We start from the raw sequence: 17,331 nt of genomic DNA, 5'->3' as shown, positions 1-17,331 counted from the left end.
GCGGTCCAACCGTGTACCACACTTGGAAGGGGATGTGATACGCTCCTTCCTGTCGCATCTAAGGCCGCGATAATAGTGGCTGCGTGAGCGCGCGCCACGAGTACAAATATGTGTTCCTCAATGAGGCCGCCCATAGTGCGCGCGAGCGCTGCAGTGCGACTGCTGGGGCGATTATTGAAGATACAAATTTATTTGTTTTTTTTCCCCCCGCGACTGCCGCTTAACGTGACTGGTTCAGCCAACGAGGGCAAACCAGCATGGTGACACGTCCAGCCTCAGTGCATGTTTTGCGCGAGCGAGAGGCGCGCGTGACGTCATGCGCCCGCACGCCGCCATGATAATTGTGGCCTAACCCAACGACCGAAACAGAAGCCGCATAGCTCTGAAGAGCGGTTACATGATGCGGTAGGGCTGGGGGGGGGGGGGGCAGGGTGGATGTGGCATCAGTGGTGGACTTACCTTTTTACCGCCTGCAGGTTCGGGGGTGGCCCTCCTCCACAACGTAGACACGTTAAGGTGGCATATGATGCACTGTCATGGCAACGTGACAAGCCATCGACATGACTCTACAGGAGGGGGCCCGCTCCAGAAAAGGTAAGAAACATTCACACACTCAAATTGCTTCCCCAAAAAATGCCAAGCTAGCACGAACCGGCACCCTCCATAACTTAAATAATGTGTGTGGTAAACCTACCCAGCTTGAAAATTGCAAAGCCAGTACAACCAACCTCCCATTAATGAGACCCAAAGGTCGAAACAGCTGCCTGTGAGTGGTTTGACTGGCTTTGCATCTAATCCCATGATGTGCTCAAAAGCTGCGTGAACAGCAGAGCATTTCCTTATAAGGGTTCTCTGTAAAAATGGATTTCAGGCAAAAGGTGACACGTGTGCACATTTGCATGTCATTTCCCAGAATCTCTTGCTACAGTGGAAGCACTGTATGGTAGGTGATAATGGTGAAAGGCAGGATACATAAACACACGTTTGGAACGCATAACGCACGTTACATTTTTCCTAATGTGCATTGGATTACTTAAGGTGTCTGCGCTATTAATGCTCACGCATTAAATCGCAATAATGCTTTCTGGTGACGGCCATTGTTTTCACAGATCAGCTTAGAGGATACCTATTAAACTCAGGGAAAATAACATCCATTAGGTAACCTGACATTTTGCCCTGATTTAACGGAGCTTACTTAGTGCATCTGTGTCAGGATCCGCCATTGCTGCCCTTCGGCCCTAACACATTTCTGAACTCCTTGTCTCTGCCAACATGGCTGACATTTGAGGTTGCTTTGCCTCCTCCAAGATGGAGGAAACCAGGAAGTGACCACACTTTGACCTCACCCAAGATGGCCCAAGTGGCTTCACTCCACCCTCAACCTGATGGAGGTTGCAGTTGGCTGCACCTGTTCCTGGCCTTTATAAGGAAGCCATTTTCATGCAGCCAGTGCCCAAGCAAGGTGCCTGATGTTTGCCCTTGAACTGGCTGGTATCATAGTTGTGTTTTGACTGTCCTGAACCTCTGCTGGTTGCCTCTCTCCTGCTGTGAACCCGACCACACTACTGCACCCTCCCCTGATCTTGATACAGTGATCCACGACTACGCTGCCGCACCTTTCCCCGACCCTAGCTTGTGACAGGTATTCTTTTCCATCAAGACTTCATTCCAAGACCTGCTGTCAGTACCCACATCCTGCCTCAGCCTTGCTGGTCGGCTTCCTGGTTAGGCTTTGGTACCGCTGCGTCCGGCGGCGCGCATGGCCGCGTGCGCGCTACTCACCATGTGATGGTGTCCTCCCAAGCTGGTCCCAGTCGCCCCTCGCTCCACGGCTCACTACACGCTGTGATGCGTCAGCCGCCAGGGGATGCAAGAGAATTGCGATCCTGAGCGGTGACGCGTCACGTGGTGCGCTGGTGAGCCAATCAGGGGCGGGAGCTGTCAGAGCTTCCCCCACCTTCAAAAGGTTAGGGGGGGGGAAAGAAAGAGAGAGTGAGTGTAGGAGTGTGTGAGCGTTTACCTTCCGGCAGCAGCACCCCCCTGCAGCCCAGGAGACCGACCCCCGCTGCAGCCATCCGCTGGGGAGGGGGGGGTATCGGACGGGAGCTGGGCATGTGGAGGGTGGTTATCGGACGGGAGCTGGGCATGTGGAGGGGGGTTATCGGACGGGAGCTGTGCAGAGGGCATGTAGAGGAGTAGGACAGAGAGCGAGGGCATGTGGGAGGTCCCTCCTGCAGCCCGGGAGACCCCTGCTGCAGCCCTCCGCTTAAACCACGCCACCCGCTCCCTACAGACCGCATATAGCGGTCAAGTGCCTCTCCACGTGCCGCCTGTCTGCAGTGTGGGCGCGTGGTCTGCGGCAGCGGGGCCTTAGCCTTAGAGACGTGCACCGTCAGAATCTGGTCCCCTTCTATTGGTGGCCCTGGGGATCATATTGGATTTCTTTTCAATATACGGTAGTAAATTATTCCCTCCTACCCCTCCCACATATTTTGTTATTAATATAGTTAATTATTATTTTGATTATTATTTTTGTTTTAATTTTGTTGGTTATATTGTTCCTCTCCCTACCTTTCCTTTTTATTTTCTGTACCCCCCCCCCGTCCCCCATCCTTATGATCAAAAATAAATAAATGTAAATTATTCTGGGGGGCGAGGGGTGGGGTGGTGGTGCCTCCAGAAAAACACCGGTCAGCTCGCATTGAAGTAAGAAATGATTGGAAGAAAATACAAATGTTAGCATCGTGTAGTGCTGCTTTAACATCCGTTCTAGTAAATGGTCATTAAATGAATTAAAATAAGTTCCCTTCGAGAATAAACTGGAGAAATAAATATCCGAATTTACAGTGAATAGGTTAAAAGCTGATTCGGTTCAATTGAACTGCTTTACTCCACCAATTGCGTCAACATGACTCTGCATTTCTGAGACGGGCTACTTTGCCAGATACTGGAGATTATGATCAGTGTGCAGACATAACGCGTAACTAATCTGATTATCAGTTCCCTAGCAACACGACTCCCCTTCATCTGAAATATCCGTTCTGGCTAATTATTCTCATATCTCCAGATATTTGGGATATTAAACCAAAGGTGTAATGAGAGGAGTAAAGCCCCCTCCTGCCTAAAACCTTTCCCACTCGCTGCCCCACACCTAGTTGCTCTTCCCCCTCAATATCTGACTAGCACCTTCTCTCTCCACTTTTTAAGGCCCATCTTAAAACACACCTCTTTAAAAAAAGCCTATGGGTAGCTCCGTTGGTTAATACTATACATCTCGTGTGCATTGACCTTGATCCAGGGTCGGCTGGGGGACTCGGTGTAGAGGGAATTTGGCTGGGCCTCTCATGACGTCACATGATGCACGGGGCATCTTACCTGCCCTCGCGTCATGTGAAGTGGCATTGTCATGGAGATGGGGCATCATGTGATGTCATGGCGACACCGACCACATGGTAGCAGGAGGAGATGCTGGCACTTAGAGGCCCCACGCTCTGCCCCAGCAATCACAGTGTAAATGTTGTGGTTAATTTAATCACCACAACGTTAAACTGTGATTACTGAAGTTGGGCCGGTGCAGAGTGCGGGACCTCTGTAAGCGCAGGACTAGGTGGATTCGCACCGACGGTGATTGACTCTTTGCAGCCGCACTTACCAGAACACCCTCTTACTGTCTCTGTAAATTCTCCTCACTTACCACTTGGATTGTAAGCTCTTTGGGGCAGGGACTACGTTTCCTAATGTTACTTTTATATTTGAAGCATTTCTTCCCATAATATGTTATATTATGTATGTGATGATGATGAGGTAACCAGGTTCACTAATAAAGGTCAAGCCCACTTGGTTGCCCCTGATCCATGTTTTGGGGTCCTAGAGTGTCAGCTCTTGGGCCTGACTGTTGTATATGTACTGCCATGCATTGTATGAAAATATGCGACAATAAAGAATTGACGTGTCTTTTGCCTTTCCAGGAGTGCCAGCAAGCAGAGATTGCTAGGCTATGAGTTTCAGGGTGGGTTTTGTGGAAAAAGTGTTGTCAGATTGTGTCTAGGTAGCAGGGTTCCAGAGTTGCTGGATACCCCAATAATGTAGCCAGGAATCAGGTCGGAATCCCGGATACATATAGGCACAATGCTTCGGTCAAAATTCTACCCTGAAAACCTTCTTGCAGCTCACCGCCAGGAGTCCCTGGCTTCAGCACAGACCAGAAAGGTAAATGGGGGCATAGGGATATGCATATCCCGGGTATAGTCAGGGGTCCCTGGTTTAGGGGGAGTCCCCCACAGTATATGTCCCAAACACCCAGACCCGGTATAAGGGTTCGGGGTGTCTCCAGCCATCCATGAGGGTGTGAGCGTGAAATTATTTCTAAGTCCAGCTTCTGTACAATAGAAGCAACTCTGAAACTTAACCTAAGCGTTACTTGAAGCCACTTTTTAGTAAACTTCTTATAGGAAGGTCTAGGAGCTCTGAAAATGAACGTGCGCATCTAAGGGACTTAGAAGAATTTGCGAGAGTTGAATTAACCTGGTGTATAAAGGTACAGTTTATATGTTTTATGCCCTGTATATGAGCTGCGGAATTTCCAAGTCCCTAGTTCAGAGAGACCAGATGGCCACTAGGCTTGGTGCCACCGAGTCTGCTCGGTCCCGGACTTGAAAGTCTCAGAGATGCCAAGGTGTTGGGGCGGACAGAGTGTCGGAGTTATGCTTGAGTACCCACGTCCTGGCTATCTGGCGACCATTTGGCTGTCCCCAGACTCCGAGGAGAATGGCCCAGCTGGGAGTTCAATATGCTAAGTGGCAGAGGTGCCAGGTTGGCGCATACCCCTTTGCAGAATTGAAATCTGTGTCCGCCCAGCTTCTGGGTACCGGCGAATCGCTGATGGGCAAGAAATTTTCTAAGTCCCACTTTTCGGGGCCAAGTTCTGAAAAGAGAATGTAGCAGTCGCAGCTGGAACTACAAGCCGAAAAGAGTACCAGGACGTTTGGTACTCGCTCCCGGTCAAGGGATTTCAGCACCTCCAGAGTGGAAAGAGCGGTGGCGTCAGGAACTGCATGCCGATATCAGTTCCAGGACTTTTCGGGCTTAGTCCGGGTCATCTAAAGGACTTTGTAAAGACTTTGTTTTCTGTGCTATTGCATCTAGGAAAGGTTAGTTTTGTAGCCCAGACCCCCAGTAAGTGTGTTTCCTCTTGTTTATCGTAATTCACTGTGTGTACGTCTGTTTCAATGGAATAAATTACAATTTGTTTTACTTCTTGGTTTTTCTCAGTGATATGATCCTGGTATAAAGGTGTAAATTCCTGGTCTCCCATGACAATGTAATATGTACTACTGCTTTGAAGCTATATGTACATGGATGGTGCTATATAAATAAAGATATATATTGGCGGTAAGCGAGAAGGGGGATGACGGATAAAATGGAGTGTTGGTCAACAAAAGTCGTATAACCGACCTGCTGATAAAGATCTCTATCAGCAGGTCGGTTATCTGACTTTTGTTGACGACACTCCGTTTTATCCGTCATACCCCTTGTCGCTTACCGGTGGTACAAGAAGAGGTGGACTGCAGACCACAGGAGCGGCACCAGAGGAAGATAGCTGGCGGTCGGAGAAGAGGACCATGTCAGTGGAGGACTGGAGTTAAGACAGCGGGTGACGGTGGAAGCAGGCAGGAGAAGACCCTTAGACCCTGTGTGTGGAGCAGAGCGGCATAGGAGAATGGCTGGGGAGGAGCGCGCTGTAACACCAGAAGTTGACCAGTGTCTGACTTCCGGTGTCACAGCGCACTCCTATCCGGCCGTTCTCCTATGCCGCTCTGCTCCTGCTCCACACACAGGGTCTAATGGTCTTCTCCCGCCTGCTGCCGCCGTCGTAACTCCATTCCTCCACTGATATGGTCCTCTTCTCCGGCCACCAGCTGTCTTCCTCCGGTGCAGCTCCTGTGGTTTGCAGTCCTCTTCTTCTGTCACTAGTAAGCGAGAAGGATGGGGGATAATGCTTTCCATATATCCATCATCTTGGTTTTCCGCCACGGTATCGGTCCCGTTTATGTCGGATAACCCAGACTCTACAATACACAAATTTGTCCCCCCAAATGCAAAAGTATAGCAAAGAACAGCAGTACTGAAAAGAATAGGAACCTTCCTTTGATAAATCTGGTGCAGTTTTTATTTTTTTTAAATACCAGTTTTTCAGCTGGGACGCATTCATTAATACCGTATTTCCTTGATTCTAAGATGCATCACTGATTTAATAAAAACTTTTTTGTGAAATAAAGAAACACTACATTAAATGTGTAGAAAAAAAAGATATATATATACCGGTGTGTACACACACACACACCTTCTGTAGTCTATAAGTGTTGTGCATATAAAAATACAGATATATTTGTGTGTTGCATATCTTTACGCTCTCTCACCACCCCGTGATTCCTGCTCTTACCCGCACAATGAGGTGGGGGCTTGGCTGGCCTCAGAGGCCCCTGGTGGTTTTGCTGGGTGCTGTCTCTGAGGCTAGGCTCCTCTACCATGCTGGGCCCGGGTGCGTGCATGGACTGTCCGCTGGGGAGTTGGGAGGAGAACGTGACATAGCACGGGCCCGACCCGGCGGCCACCACGAAGAAAGCGGCCAGGGGATTGGACGGGACAGCGGGGTGAGAGGTGAGAACTCAGCGGTTCAGCCAATGAAAATGCAGAACACATAGAGACTGGGATGCGCATCCAACCAAAGTACTGGGAACAAAACGCGGCAGCAGCGCGACCAACCAGTATCCGGGAGACAAATAGGAGAAGGCGTGGCAGCATCACATTAGAGACCATATTGGTACAGGAACCAGTTACAAATATCGGGACCCGTTTTTCAAAGACATCGATTCTAAGATGCATCCCAATTTCAGACTTCATTTGCGAAAAAAGGTGCGTCTTAGAATATATGAAATACGATTATCCCCATCGTGTGGTGTTCCAAAGTGTGTGTGTGTGTGTGTGTATGTATAAATCGCAAATAAAAATATCACTTCTGAGCATATTCTCACAGGTCTGCAACCCCCCCTTATCTCTTAGCATACAGTGCTTCCACTGCAGGTAGGGGTTCTGGGAAATGACCATCAAATGAGCACACCTATATACTTAAATAGTGAACATCGCACATCCTAATTCATTTTGCTCAGAGTATACCATAACCCTGGCAAGTGCAGGACTTGTATGCATTCAATACACCCCTTTTGAAACGAAAGAACCTTAACATTCAGCAGCATTCAACATGCTCTTTTCCTGACGAGGAGAAAAGCACGTGTCTGTAGCAGGGCGGCCAACTCCAGTCTTCAAGGGCCACCAACTGGTCAGGTTTTCAGGATAGCCCTGCTTCAGCACAGGTTGTTCAGTGGCAGTCGAAGGACTGAGCCATCTGTACTGAAGCAGGGATATCATGAAAACCTGACCTGTTGGTAGCCCTTGAGGACTGGTGTTGGCCACCCCTATTCTATAAGAACACCAGCTGACCCCACAAATACAATTGCTGCTCTCCGATTTGGACGGAGACTTTAGGGTAATAAATGAATTTAGGAGTGCTACTTTTTATTTGCTACACAGCAATGAATTGGGATGTTCAGCACCCATGAGTATACTTTGTAATATAAATCTGAGTGCTCGTATGAGATTACTTGCATTGCAGTTGAACCCAAGCTCCTAGTATTCTTTCTAGTTTCTGATATAACACTTGTTTGACAGAAGTGATCAGTGGCTCAGCAAATCAAGGCACTGACTCTGAAAACAAGACACTGGGTTTGAGGCAGGGGAGCTTGGTCAGCTGCTTGTGACCTTGAGCAAGTCACTTTATCTCCCTGTGCCTCAGGCACCATAAATTAGATTGTAAGCTCTATGGGGCAGGGACGCGTCTGCAAAAATTCTATGTACTGCCCTGCGTACACTGTCGGCGCTATATAAGAAAAAACAATGATTAATTCTAACTAACTACAAGGAAATGTGATTCCACATGCTCTGACATTTAAAAAAAAAAAATATATATATATATATATATATATATATATATATATATATATATATATATGTGTGCTGTGAATATTTATTCTTTTATATTCTTATAGTTGTGCTGCCACATTTTTATACTGTGCTACTGTGACCTTTTGTCCACCAAATATAAAACCCTATAGACACTGTTGATGGTGACTTCATCTTTCCTAAGTTTCTCCTGTTCTAACAACTAAGATAAATAAATAGTGAAGTACTGTAGACTGTTGGAAAAAATGTATTGGATTTAATAGAATGTCCCTTTAGCAGCATAGCAAATCTATTCCATTCATATAGAAGAAAGCCAGTCTCAAACTTTTACAGCCGTTTTTAGAGTGTACTAAGCCAAAAAACGCCTCTCTTGCTAGCTGTGGTGTGCAATGCCCAGCTGCTGCTTTGTTATGGAGTGGTTATAATACAACTTTCCGCAGACAACTCCAGCCTCTCTCAAATCTGAACGCCCAGGAACAACCCATGTACGGAAACAGCCCTAGTGACATCACGCACATCTGGATAACATGTAAACATAGGATGGGGAAAGTTTGCAAGAAGACTGAACACAGTTGTGTAATAATCAGACAGGTGTTGCACAATGTTCTTTCACCAGAACATTCTTGACCTTGACTGGCCTTCACTGCCAGATGGGCTACAAAAAACAAAAAGCTGTAAGAAGCAGTGTTGGGGCTAATGCATTAGCAAACATAATCTTTGAACCATACTGCTACTGTGATGGATTTATTTACTCCCTTTGAACTCTTTATTTAAAAGAGCAATCAATATATATGTTGGAAGCAGGGGGTCTCTGGAGCTGAACCCCATTCGTTTCAACTCCGGGGGCCCCCTGCTTCCCGGTATCTCGGTGTTTAAAGTCCCCGGTCACTCAGGAAGCCGCACCGGATGATGTCACGGCTTCCTATTGGCCCGTGGGAACGCGGGAGCTTTGAAAAGCCGCCATCATGTGAACCACATAGCCGAGCCAGAGTGGCTAATGGCACAACCTACGGAGGCAAGTATCTGCAGAAGCAGGGGGTCCTGGAAATGTAATTAATGGGATTCAGCACAGGAGGCGCCCTACTTTAATGCTATGTTAAGGGGTCGGGTGGGGGGGGGGGGGAGAAGGCCGCTTGAACTGCTGCTTTAAGGCTGATGCGGCAAAAAACAAAAACCGTACAATAACATGTGCAAGTTTAAATATCTCATTTTACCTCACCCAGTGCTTGGGCCTGTATAATACAGGGGCTCATTATTAAGGGTTTAACTCCTTTGCACTCACCAGTTTGATTCTGACAGGGCCCAGTGTACTCCGGTTAAACTGTGATACCTACAGTAGCAGTTTCAGAGGCTCAAAGTGTTGTCCGTGATGGGCACTTTGTTCCTAGTTACATGGGTAGAAGGAAAAAGACCTCCAAAATAACACCACTTTAGAAGCCTGTGTAGAGGTATGTGCTGACAGTCAGTAAATCCATAATGAATTCCTTTGCCACACAATACTGTACGTTACTGACCCTTCTGCCACTAAAGACTCTCTGTACTATCTTCAACTCTTTGTAGGGGAACAAAGGAAGAAGGCCTGACTCACTGGGTAATTATCTGCCACATGGGATCAATTACCAATAACAAAGACAACACACAACGGATACATTCAATTAGTGAATAAAGAAGCCACAATACATGTCCAATATAACACATGGTTTGATTTAATTTCTAGATGCCTTTTCTTATAAGTATGTGTCATTTTGTTCAATCTTTTGTCCAAACCATTCTCGGCCTGCATACCACGTCTAGCTAGACTTGGGCTTCTGTGTTTACGCTTGTATATTTGAGGTCACTTTCCCAATAGCTCTCCAGTTGACACAATTAATAATAATAATAATAATAAAAAATTAAAGATATAATACTGTGGGGACTGGGTTTTGAGCTTCCTAGGATTGTGTATGTCGAACATTAAATTAGTGAGCCATGTGATCCTTAAACATGGACACACGAACACAAGTGGGTTTGTATAACAAAGTTGCAACACAGAGTTTTACTGCAAGATGTACTGATGAGGGATATTTATCCAGCCTTTTTTATTTATTTAATGAGGTCCTCCTCCACACTACTCTGGAATGACCTCGAATTAAATGCTCCTGCAATTGAAGTGTTGAACTGTGCCGAATCATACTGGCTACGGTCATGGAAATAAATGAGCAGTGTTATTAATCATGTCAATGTAGCAGGAGGAGGCTGACACAGTCATCCTAATTAGGACTCTGGGTTATTTATGGGCCAGTGAACATAAAAGCTGGCATTCTAATGTTGTGTATTCACTTATCTGCTTTTAAATCATATATATTAAAGCAGAAATCTCCCATTTGTGTTAGCAAAACTGCTACGGGGCATATTTACATAGCAGTTCGAAGCCAGAAGTCGCCTTACCAGCTATTAACCTGTGTTAAGCCATAAACCATTATAGCTTATCCACCTTGGTAAATATAGTCATAAATTCTTGTAACATGAACCCCTGGTTGCAATTGTCCTGTGATTTCCCAGTCCAAAGGAAAATCAAAATGGAAACCAGCTGCATCATTGTCCCTGAGCCAATCAATGAGTGTCAAGTCACTTTGGCAGTTTCCTGCATTGACTGGCTTCTGCAAACGTTGCACTCTTTTAGAGCTGGGACTTTCCTGGTGAATATCTTGTACATTGAGTGGGGCAATTAAAAAAAAAAAAAAAAAAAAAATATATATATATATATATATACAGGCATACCCCGCATTAACGTACGCAATGGGACCGGACCATGTATGTAAAGCGAAAATGTACTTAAAGTGAAGCACTCCCTTTTTTCCACTTATTGATGCAAGTACTATACTGCAATCGCATATACGTGAATAACTGATGTAAATAACACATTTGTAACAGGCTCTATAGTCTCCCCGCTTGCGCACAGCTTCGGTACAGGTAGGGCGCCGGTATTGCTGTTCAGGACGTACTGACAGGCGCATGTGTGAACTGCCGTTTGCCTATTGGGCGACATGTACTTACTCGCGACTGTACTTAAAGTGAGTGTCCTTAAAGCGGGGTATGCCTGTATATCCAAAAGTGGTCACTGGCACTCCTAGGAATATAGGTATAAGAGCGGTCGGTGCTTGGCCCATAAAGATGAATAATGTATGTAATCACCAGCAAGGTGATAAAAAAGACAGCACTCACCAGGTAAAGTCCAAATAAACTGCATTCAGAGTGTTCACACAAATTCCAACATTTCGATCCTCTTCAAGGGATCTTTCTCAAGGGGGTGTCATATTACATGATATATATATATATATATATATATATATATATATATATATATATATATATATATATATATATATATATATATTTTTTTAATTTAAGTTATGGTGGGTGAAAAGATGACTAAAAACCCTCCACCGTATAGCATATATCATGTAAAAATATTACTTGTGAGCACATTCACATGTCTTAGACAGGTATGCAAACCTGCATTATCACCAGCTTCCACTGCAGCAAGGGATTCTGGGAAATTACATGCAAATGAGCACACCGTGCCACCTTTTGTCTCAAGACAAATGTAATGTGGTCTTGAGACAAAAGGTGGCACTGTGTGCTCCTTTGCATGTCATTTCCCAGAATCCCTTGCTGCAGTAGAAACACTGTATACTAGGTGATAATGGTGAAAAGCAGGGTTGCAGACCTGTCTAAGACATGTGAATGTGCTCACAGGTAATATTTTTATAATATATATATATATATATGTATGTATGTATATGTAGCCAGGTTACCCCCTCTGCCCTGCGACCCCCGTTACCTCCGTGGCCAGGATCGATGGTGGGTGCTGCCGACGCCAAGTGGCAGACCCGCCGGCCATTCTGGAGGGTGGGGCCGAGCAGGGAGCACTCCGGTGCTCCTCGGCGGCTCCTGTGCAGGGCACCGCCATCTTGCGCGTGTTCGCGCATGCGCAGTACCCACGGAGACGCGGCGGCCAGCCAGAGACATTGCGCATGCGCAGTGAGAGCTCGCGAACCCTAGCCTACCAGGGAAAGCTCTTGGAAGGGACTACAAGTCCCATGAGCCTCAGCAGCGACCCACGTGACGCCAGGGAGCCAATAGGGCTGGAGGATTGCCCTGCAGGAGCTAATGAATACATTTCGCAGGGTTTTTGCAGACAGGCAGTCAGGACCAGGAAGAGCTAGGGGTAGGAGGTGAGTGCAGGGGTCCGTGACCCGCTGCATTAGGCCAGCAGCCCCCTTAGGCCCCAGATAGGTCCTGAGCCACCTGATAGCTTGTGGTGCTGTAGGGACAGGCCCTAGGTTAGGGACCCTGCCCCATTAGCTGTTTGTTAGTTAGGGACACAGCGGACGCTGCGCTTCCCCCAAGAGGCTTGGGTTGAAGCCTACACCAGTAAGAGAGCTGGACTATCTTCAGGGTGGGATCGCCCCTGACGGATCACCACGCGGGTGGATCCTGGATGTCGTGCAGGAAGTTGCCGGATCCTTTGTGAAGATCCTTTAACGCCAGGTGCCATCGCACCGGGCAGGTATTGTTATAAAGTGCACCAACTGAGTACTCACACATAGTGGCAGCGCTGACCACGGGACAGGGGTTATACTGTGGACACGGTGTGGGGGTACACGGTGGTGGGCACTGGGTACACGCTCCTAAGCGGGAGTGAATGACATTTGGTACAGAGTGGTACAGTTATTGATGTTGTGGTTATATGGTTAATGCACGTGTATTGTGTATTGTATTATCTGCATATAGTAAACCTGCGTTATATATATACCTTTGGTGTATGTGGTTCAGATATGTGGGTCCTGTGTAGGGGACATTCTATACTCCTAGAATCCTGCACAGGTGGAGGCGCTGTTTTAAGAAACGTTCCAGAGAGCACCCCAGGTTCCCAGCAAGCGGAGGCTCAGGCATCTTGTGAACCTGCCGGTATACGCACCACACCTGGTAACACATAGGTTCCCCCTCACATACACTCTATATGCGGTTGGGTGGGGGAATACCTGTTACATATATACACACACACACACGTGTATATATATATATGTATACACACACACGTGTGTGTGTGTGTGTGTGTGTGTGTGTGTGTGTGTGTGTGTGTGTGTGTGTGTGTGTGTGTGTGTGTGTGTATGTTATGAACAAATACCTGTAAAATGCATTACAGAGCACTGAAAAGTATAATCCTCTTATTTCAGTTTTCAACATCAAAAAGGAGACCGATGTCTGTATAATATAGTGCTTCCTTGTTCTAACAAGTACAGCTTTGCATATGCTGACAGTGCTACAGTATGCAAAAACCAGTCTGTAAAAGATTATATATTAAAATGTTGAGTTCTAATGGTTGTTCTGCGAGGAAAAGAAGTCCCACCGAAACTAGGAAATGATGCCCGAGTTTGCAAATGTTCAATTTCCCATCGGAATTCTCATGTAACTTCCCACACAATGGGGGTAATTGATGAAAGTTTTCCAGTTGCAAAACCGTGCCAGTACAGAAAAGACGGCACAGTTTTTGCGCAACTTTTGCATTCGGGAACCTTGGATAAATAGATCCTTATTGTGTATTGGCTATTTTAGCTGCATGCAAATAGTACCGAGTACTACTACATTTTTTTTTTACAAACGTACTGTTCCACTTTCTTTTTAAATAAAGGGGATTGATTGAACAATGTATTAAAACAATTTGTGTTTAAAATGTTTTGACATTAGAAATGGTACGACTTTTTAAAGGTAATTTCCCTAGTGGACCAATGCATTGTTTCAAGCTCGTGCTACGGTAAAGTGTGTCTGTGAAAAGCCATTGCCGAATGTGCCACATTGAAGAAGCGTGATAACCAAACACTCTAGTCAGGATTACACCAATTCAGACAACTGAGGCCCAAATCCGCAAAAGGATGCTAAGCTTTAACACGCCTTTACTCCCATTGATATGAATCGGAGTCAATATCTGGTCCATGCTCCCTGTCTAACCATGGTGAAGCCAGCTCTGAACTGGCTCTCTTAGGCTGAGTCCATAGTGACTTCAGCCGTGTGGAGGCGCGCTGAGGATGAGGGAAAGAGGGTGCTTTCCCTGGCCTTAGTTCGCGCGCCGTCCGGGGGCGTGTCGGACGGCGGGCCAGTGACGTCACGGAGCTGGTTCGCACTCATTGGGCGAACCGCTCCCGTGACCGGCCCTGCTCTCCCGTGAGCGCTCAAACTAAAAATATATTGTCGACTACGCTTCCGCGCGCTTGCGGAAGCGTGCGCGAGCCCCTGCTAAAGCCACTCTCATTGCGGCTGCAGGGGCTCACTGACAAGCGTCAGCGCGGGTCAGTGGATAAACACTGACGTGACGTCACCAGCTCTCCAAGTATGAGCGCCGGGTGTCCCAGCTATTTCGCGAGCGCACCAGGGGGGGCGTTGCAGGCAAGTTGAGCGCAGTTCAAAGTCACTTTTTTTGTTTATGTAAGCGCCAAGCGTGGCTGAGCATGTGTGCGCGAGCGGGGACGTCAAAATTTAAATTTCGAGAAGTAACCTCGCCAAGCACCGCGCGGTCAGCGGCAGCGTGGCCGCAGCCTTAAGAGTTATCATTAGAGTTTATTTGTAAAGCATCAACATATGCCGCAGCGCAGTACAGTGAGGGTACAGAGTGATATCAATTACATGGACAGAGTGACATACAAATAAGGACAAACGAGTGCGAACCGAAGGTAATGAGGGCCCTGCTCGTGAGAGCTTACAATCCAGTCACCAAAATAAACATGTTTTGATGCGCTATATCAAGTGCCCAAATTTTGAGATGCACTTCTGTTTGATTATGTGGTTATAAGCAACTGGAACTGTGCTGGAAATTGGGTAGTACATAAAGAAGGAACTGTGCCAGGCTCAGGATAAGCATTAAATAGGCACATTAATTAAGGCTTACAAGATCACAAGCTATACATTAAATAATTTGACATGTTAAATTGTTTTGTAATGCAGATATATAAAGGGTCTTTTGTTATAATCTCTCTGCTGCAAAACAGGTGCAAAAAAACCCACATTTTATAAAATAAAATCACATTGGTTTCAATGGGTATCATTTTTTCCTTCAAAAATGTTCTCATCATTTTATTTTGCCCCAGTTGTGCAGCTTGGATACTGGATGACTAGAACCCCATAATATTTATTTTTGTGCCGCATTGACATAAAGGAGGCTATTTATAGAACAAAAGGTGTCCCAAGGGCATCATTACATACAAGACCATGCAAATGTTATGTCTCCTTTATTCTTCTAGTTAGGGGCAACTATTGGTCAAATCCTATGAAATGATGGTCTGGTTGCACCTCAAGAGTTGTGTTACACACATTACATGGCAGCTACAAAGAAATGACCTAACTACTGATGTTCAAACAGCATTGTCAGATGGTCCCTGCGTCATCATTGCTGGGAGGAAGGGCAGACAGTGACTGAGACAATTTTGCTCCATTGAGACTATTATAGTGCTCCACTTGGTGTACAAAGAGGCCAGGATTCACTGCAGCAAATATTGTGACATCCTTTCTCACATGCTCTCCTCCTACTGCAATCCTCAACACCGTCAGGTATACAAACGTAGCTTTGGGCCACAGCCCACATTCTTTCCAGGCATCCAGTAGACGCAACCTAATTGGCTCTAATTAGTCACTACCTAATATACAGCATATGATGACACAAATGACCTTGTATACGTTTTGCTGAGAAGGTAACTGGCTCAAGTGCTGTAGCTTTGCAAAGAATGACATCAAAGAACAATTACATGTCAAATCTAGGAGGACGCTGTTGATAAATCAACAGATTGCGGTCTCATAAAGCATGGGAGAAAAGACAGTATCATTAGTAGTGAGCTATATAAATATATGCTGATACATATAGATGAGAAGGTGTGCAGCATCTTTAATGATGACCCCTTTCTTCTCATACAACAACACCCATGACTTTAGTCTGGGTCTGAGGGATTATATCTGCAATTAGCTGATTCAGATAGTGAAGGATGAATACTTGGATCACCAGCGATTGCAGTCAATCAAATTTCCTGGTGTACATTTTTTTTTTGCCCAGCAAAAATACATCTGAGGGGGTCAGTGTCTGATGCAACCATGTGGCTGTTTTTGCTTAACATGGTCTGTGCATTGTTTCAGTTTTTCAGATCATTTAATGTACAGATGTAGCAGACATCATTGTTCCCCCAGATGACCCAACATATTGCGTTATAAGAGAGTTTCCATAGCAGTGGCAGTGATAACACAATCACATAATTAATTTTATTTATAAAAAATACCAGGAAGTAATACATTGAGAGTTACCTCTCGTTTTCAAGTATGTCCTGAGCATACAGTTAAGATGACAAATAGTACATGGTTACAAACACAGTTACATAAGTGAACAGGGTATACATTATATACAAGACATATCATGCACAGAGCATCCCCACCATAACATGCCAGTAAGAGCAGTAACCTTTCCTACAGCTTTACCAGCCGAGGATGAATGAAACTTTAGAGGTGTCGGGTTTGTGCTGCTGTTTTGTTTCACATCGAGCATGGCAAAGGGAGATAGATACCTGTATTTGTCACTCCGACTGTAATCATCGTCGCTGCAGCTTCCTCCTTCTATCGCGCCGGTGAAATCCAGGGCTGCGGGGTCATCGTCCTCGGCTGCTTCGATAGCCACCCTGATCTGAACCTGAGCCCCCAGCTCCCAGCTGCCGCCAGCAGATCCCACCTCCAGTAAAAGCCTGGATTCTTCCTCGCTGGCTTCATGTGCTGCTGATGCCAGTGGGATACCTGCGAGAGCTGATTCCATCTCGGCCACAGGAGGGACACCAGATACGAACAATTCCGGTCTGGCTTGAATCGACTCTTCCATTCGGTTTGCTGTAGACAGCTCGGGCTGCTCTGTGAAGTCTGCAGGACAAACGGAGAAGCGCAATCTCACAGCCAGAACCTGCCAGAGGCTCTGACTTCCAGAGCCCACAGGAGCGAGGGCTGGCACTGCCTCACACTACAGCTTCAGCCTGGCCTCTTAGCCTATTATAGCCTCTTCCTGCTACTGAGAACAGAGCTCTGGTCACCACCTCCTCTCTCCCCCCCCCTACACCCATCCCCAGCCCCCAGCAAATTCTGCACAGGGAGAGGCAGCAGGAATAAAGGCAGTGAATGGAGGCGTTCACTAACAAATACATCACCAGCATTCTTTCAATTGCATGGCTGCTACAACCTCTCTATAGATTAGTTGCTCCATCTACTGGATATTTTGTAAACCTGCCCTTCGCTAAACGGAAGCGTTCG

General features: G+C 46.3%; 1 protein-coding gene across 2 annotated transcripts in view; it reads right to left on the bottom strand.

Annotated features, from left to right (window-relative positions):
- The window catches only part of LARP6 (La ribonucleoprotein 6, translational regulator), a 35,160-nt gene extending 18,031 nt beyond the window's left edge, over positions 1 to 17,129 (bottom strand). Inside the window, exon 1 of one of the 2 annotated variants that reach the window (XM_075575832.1) lies at positions 16,605 to 17,129. In XM_075575832.1, the coding sequence (XP_075431947.1) occupies positions 16,605 to 16,909 (305 nt within the window). In that variant the 5' untranslated portion in view covers positions 16,910 to 17,129. The remainder of the gene's footprint in view (positions 1 to 16,604) is intronic. The other variant, XM_075575833.1, reaches the window with a different exon arrangement.
- Positions 17,130 to 17,331: the final 202 nt, after the last annotated feature.

This window comes from Ascaphus truei, chromosome 18, assembly GCF_040206685.1.
Source record: "Ascaphus truei isolate aAscTru1 chromosome 18, aAscTru1.hap1, whole genome shotgun sequence".
Classification (NCBI taxonomy): domain Eukaryota; kingdom Metazoa; phylum Chordata; class Amphibia; order Anura; family Ascaphidae; genus Ascaphus; species Ascaphus truei.
Note: the sequence above shows the minus strand (reverse complement) of the source record. Positions and strands in the feature narration are given on the sequence as shown.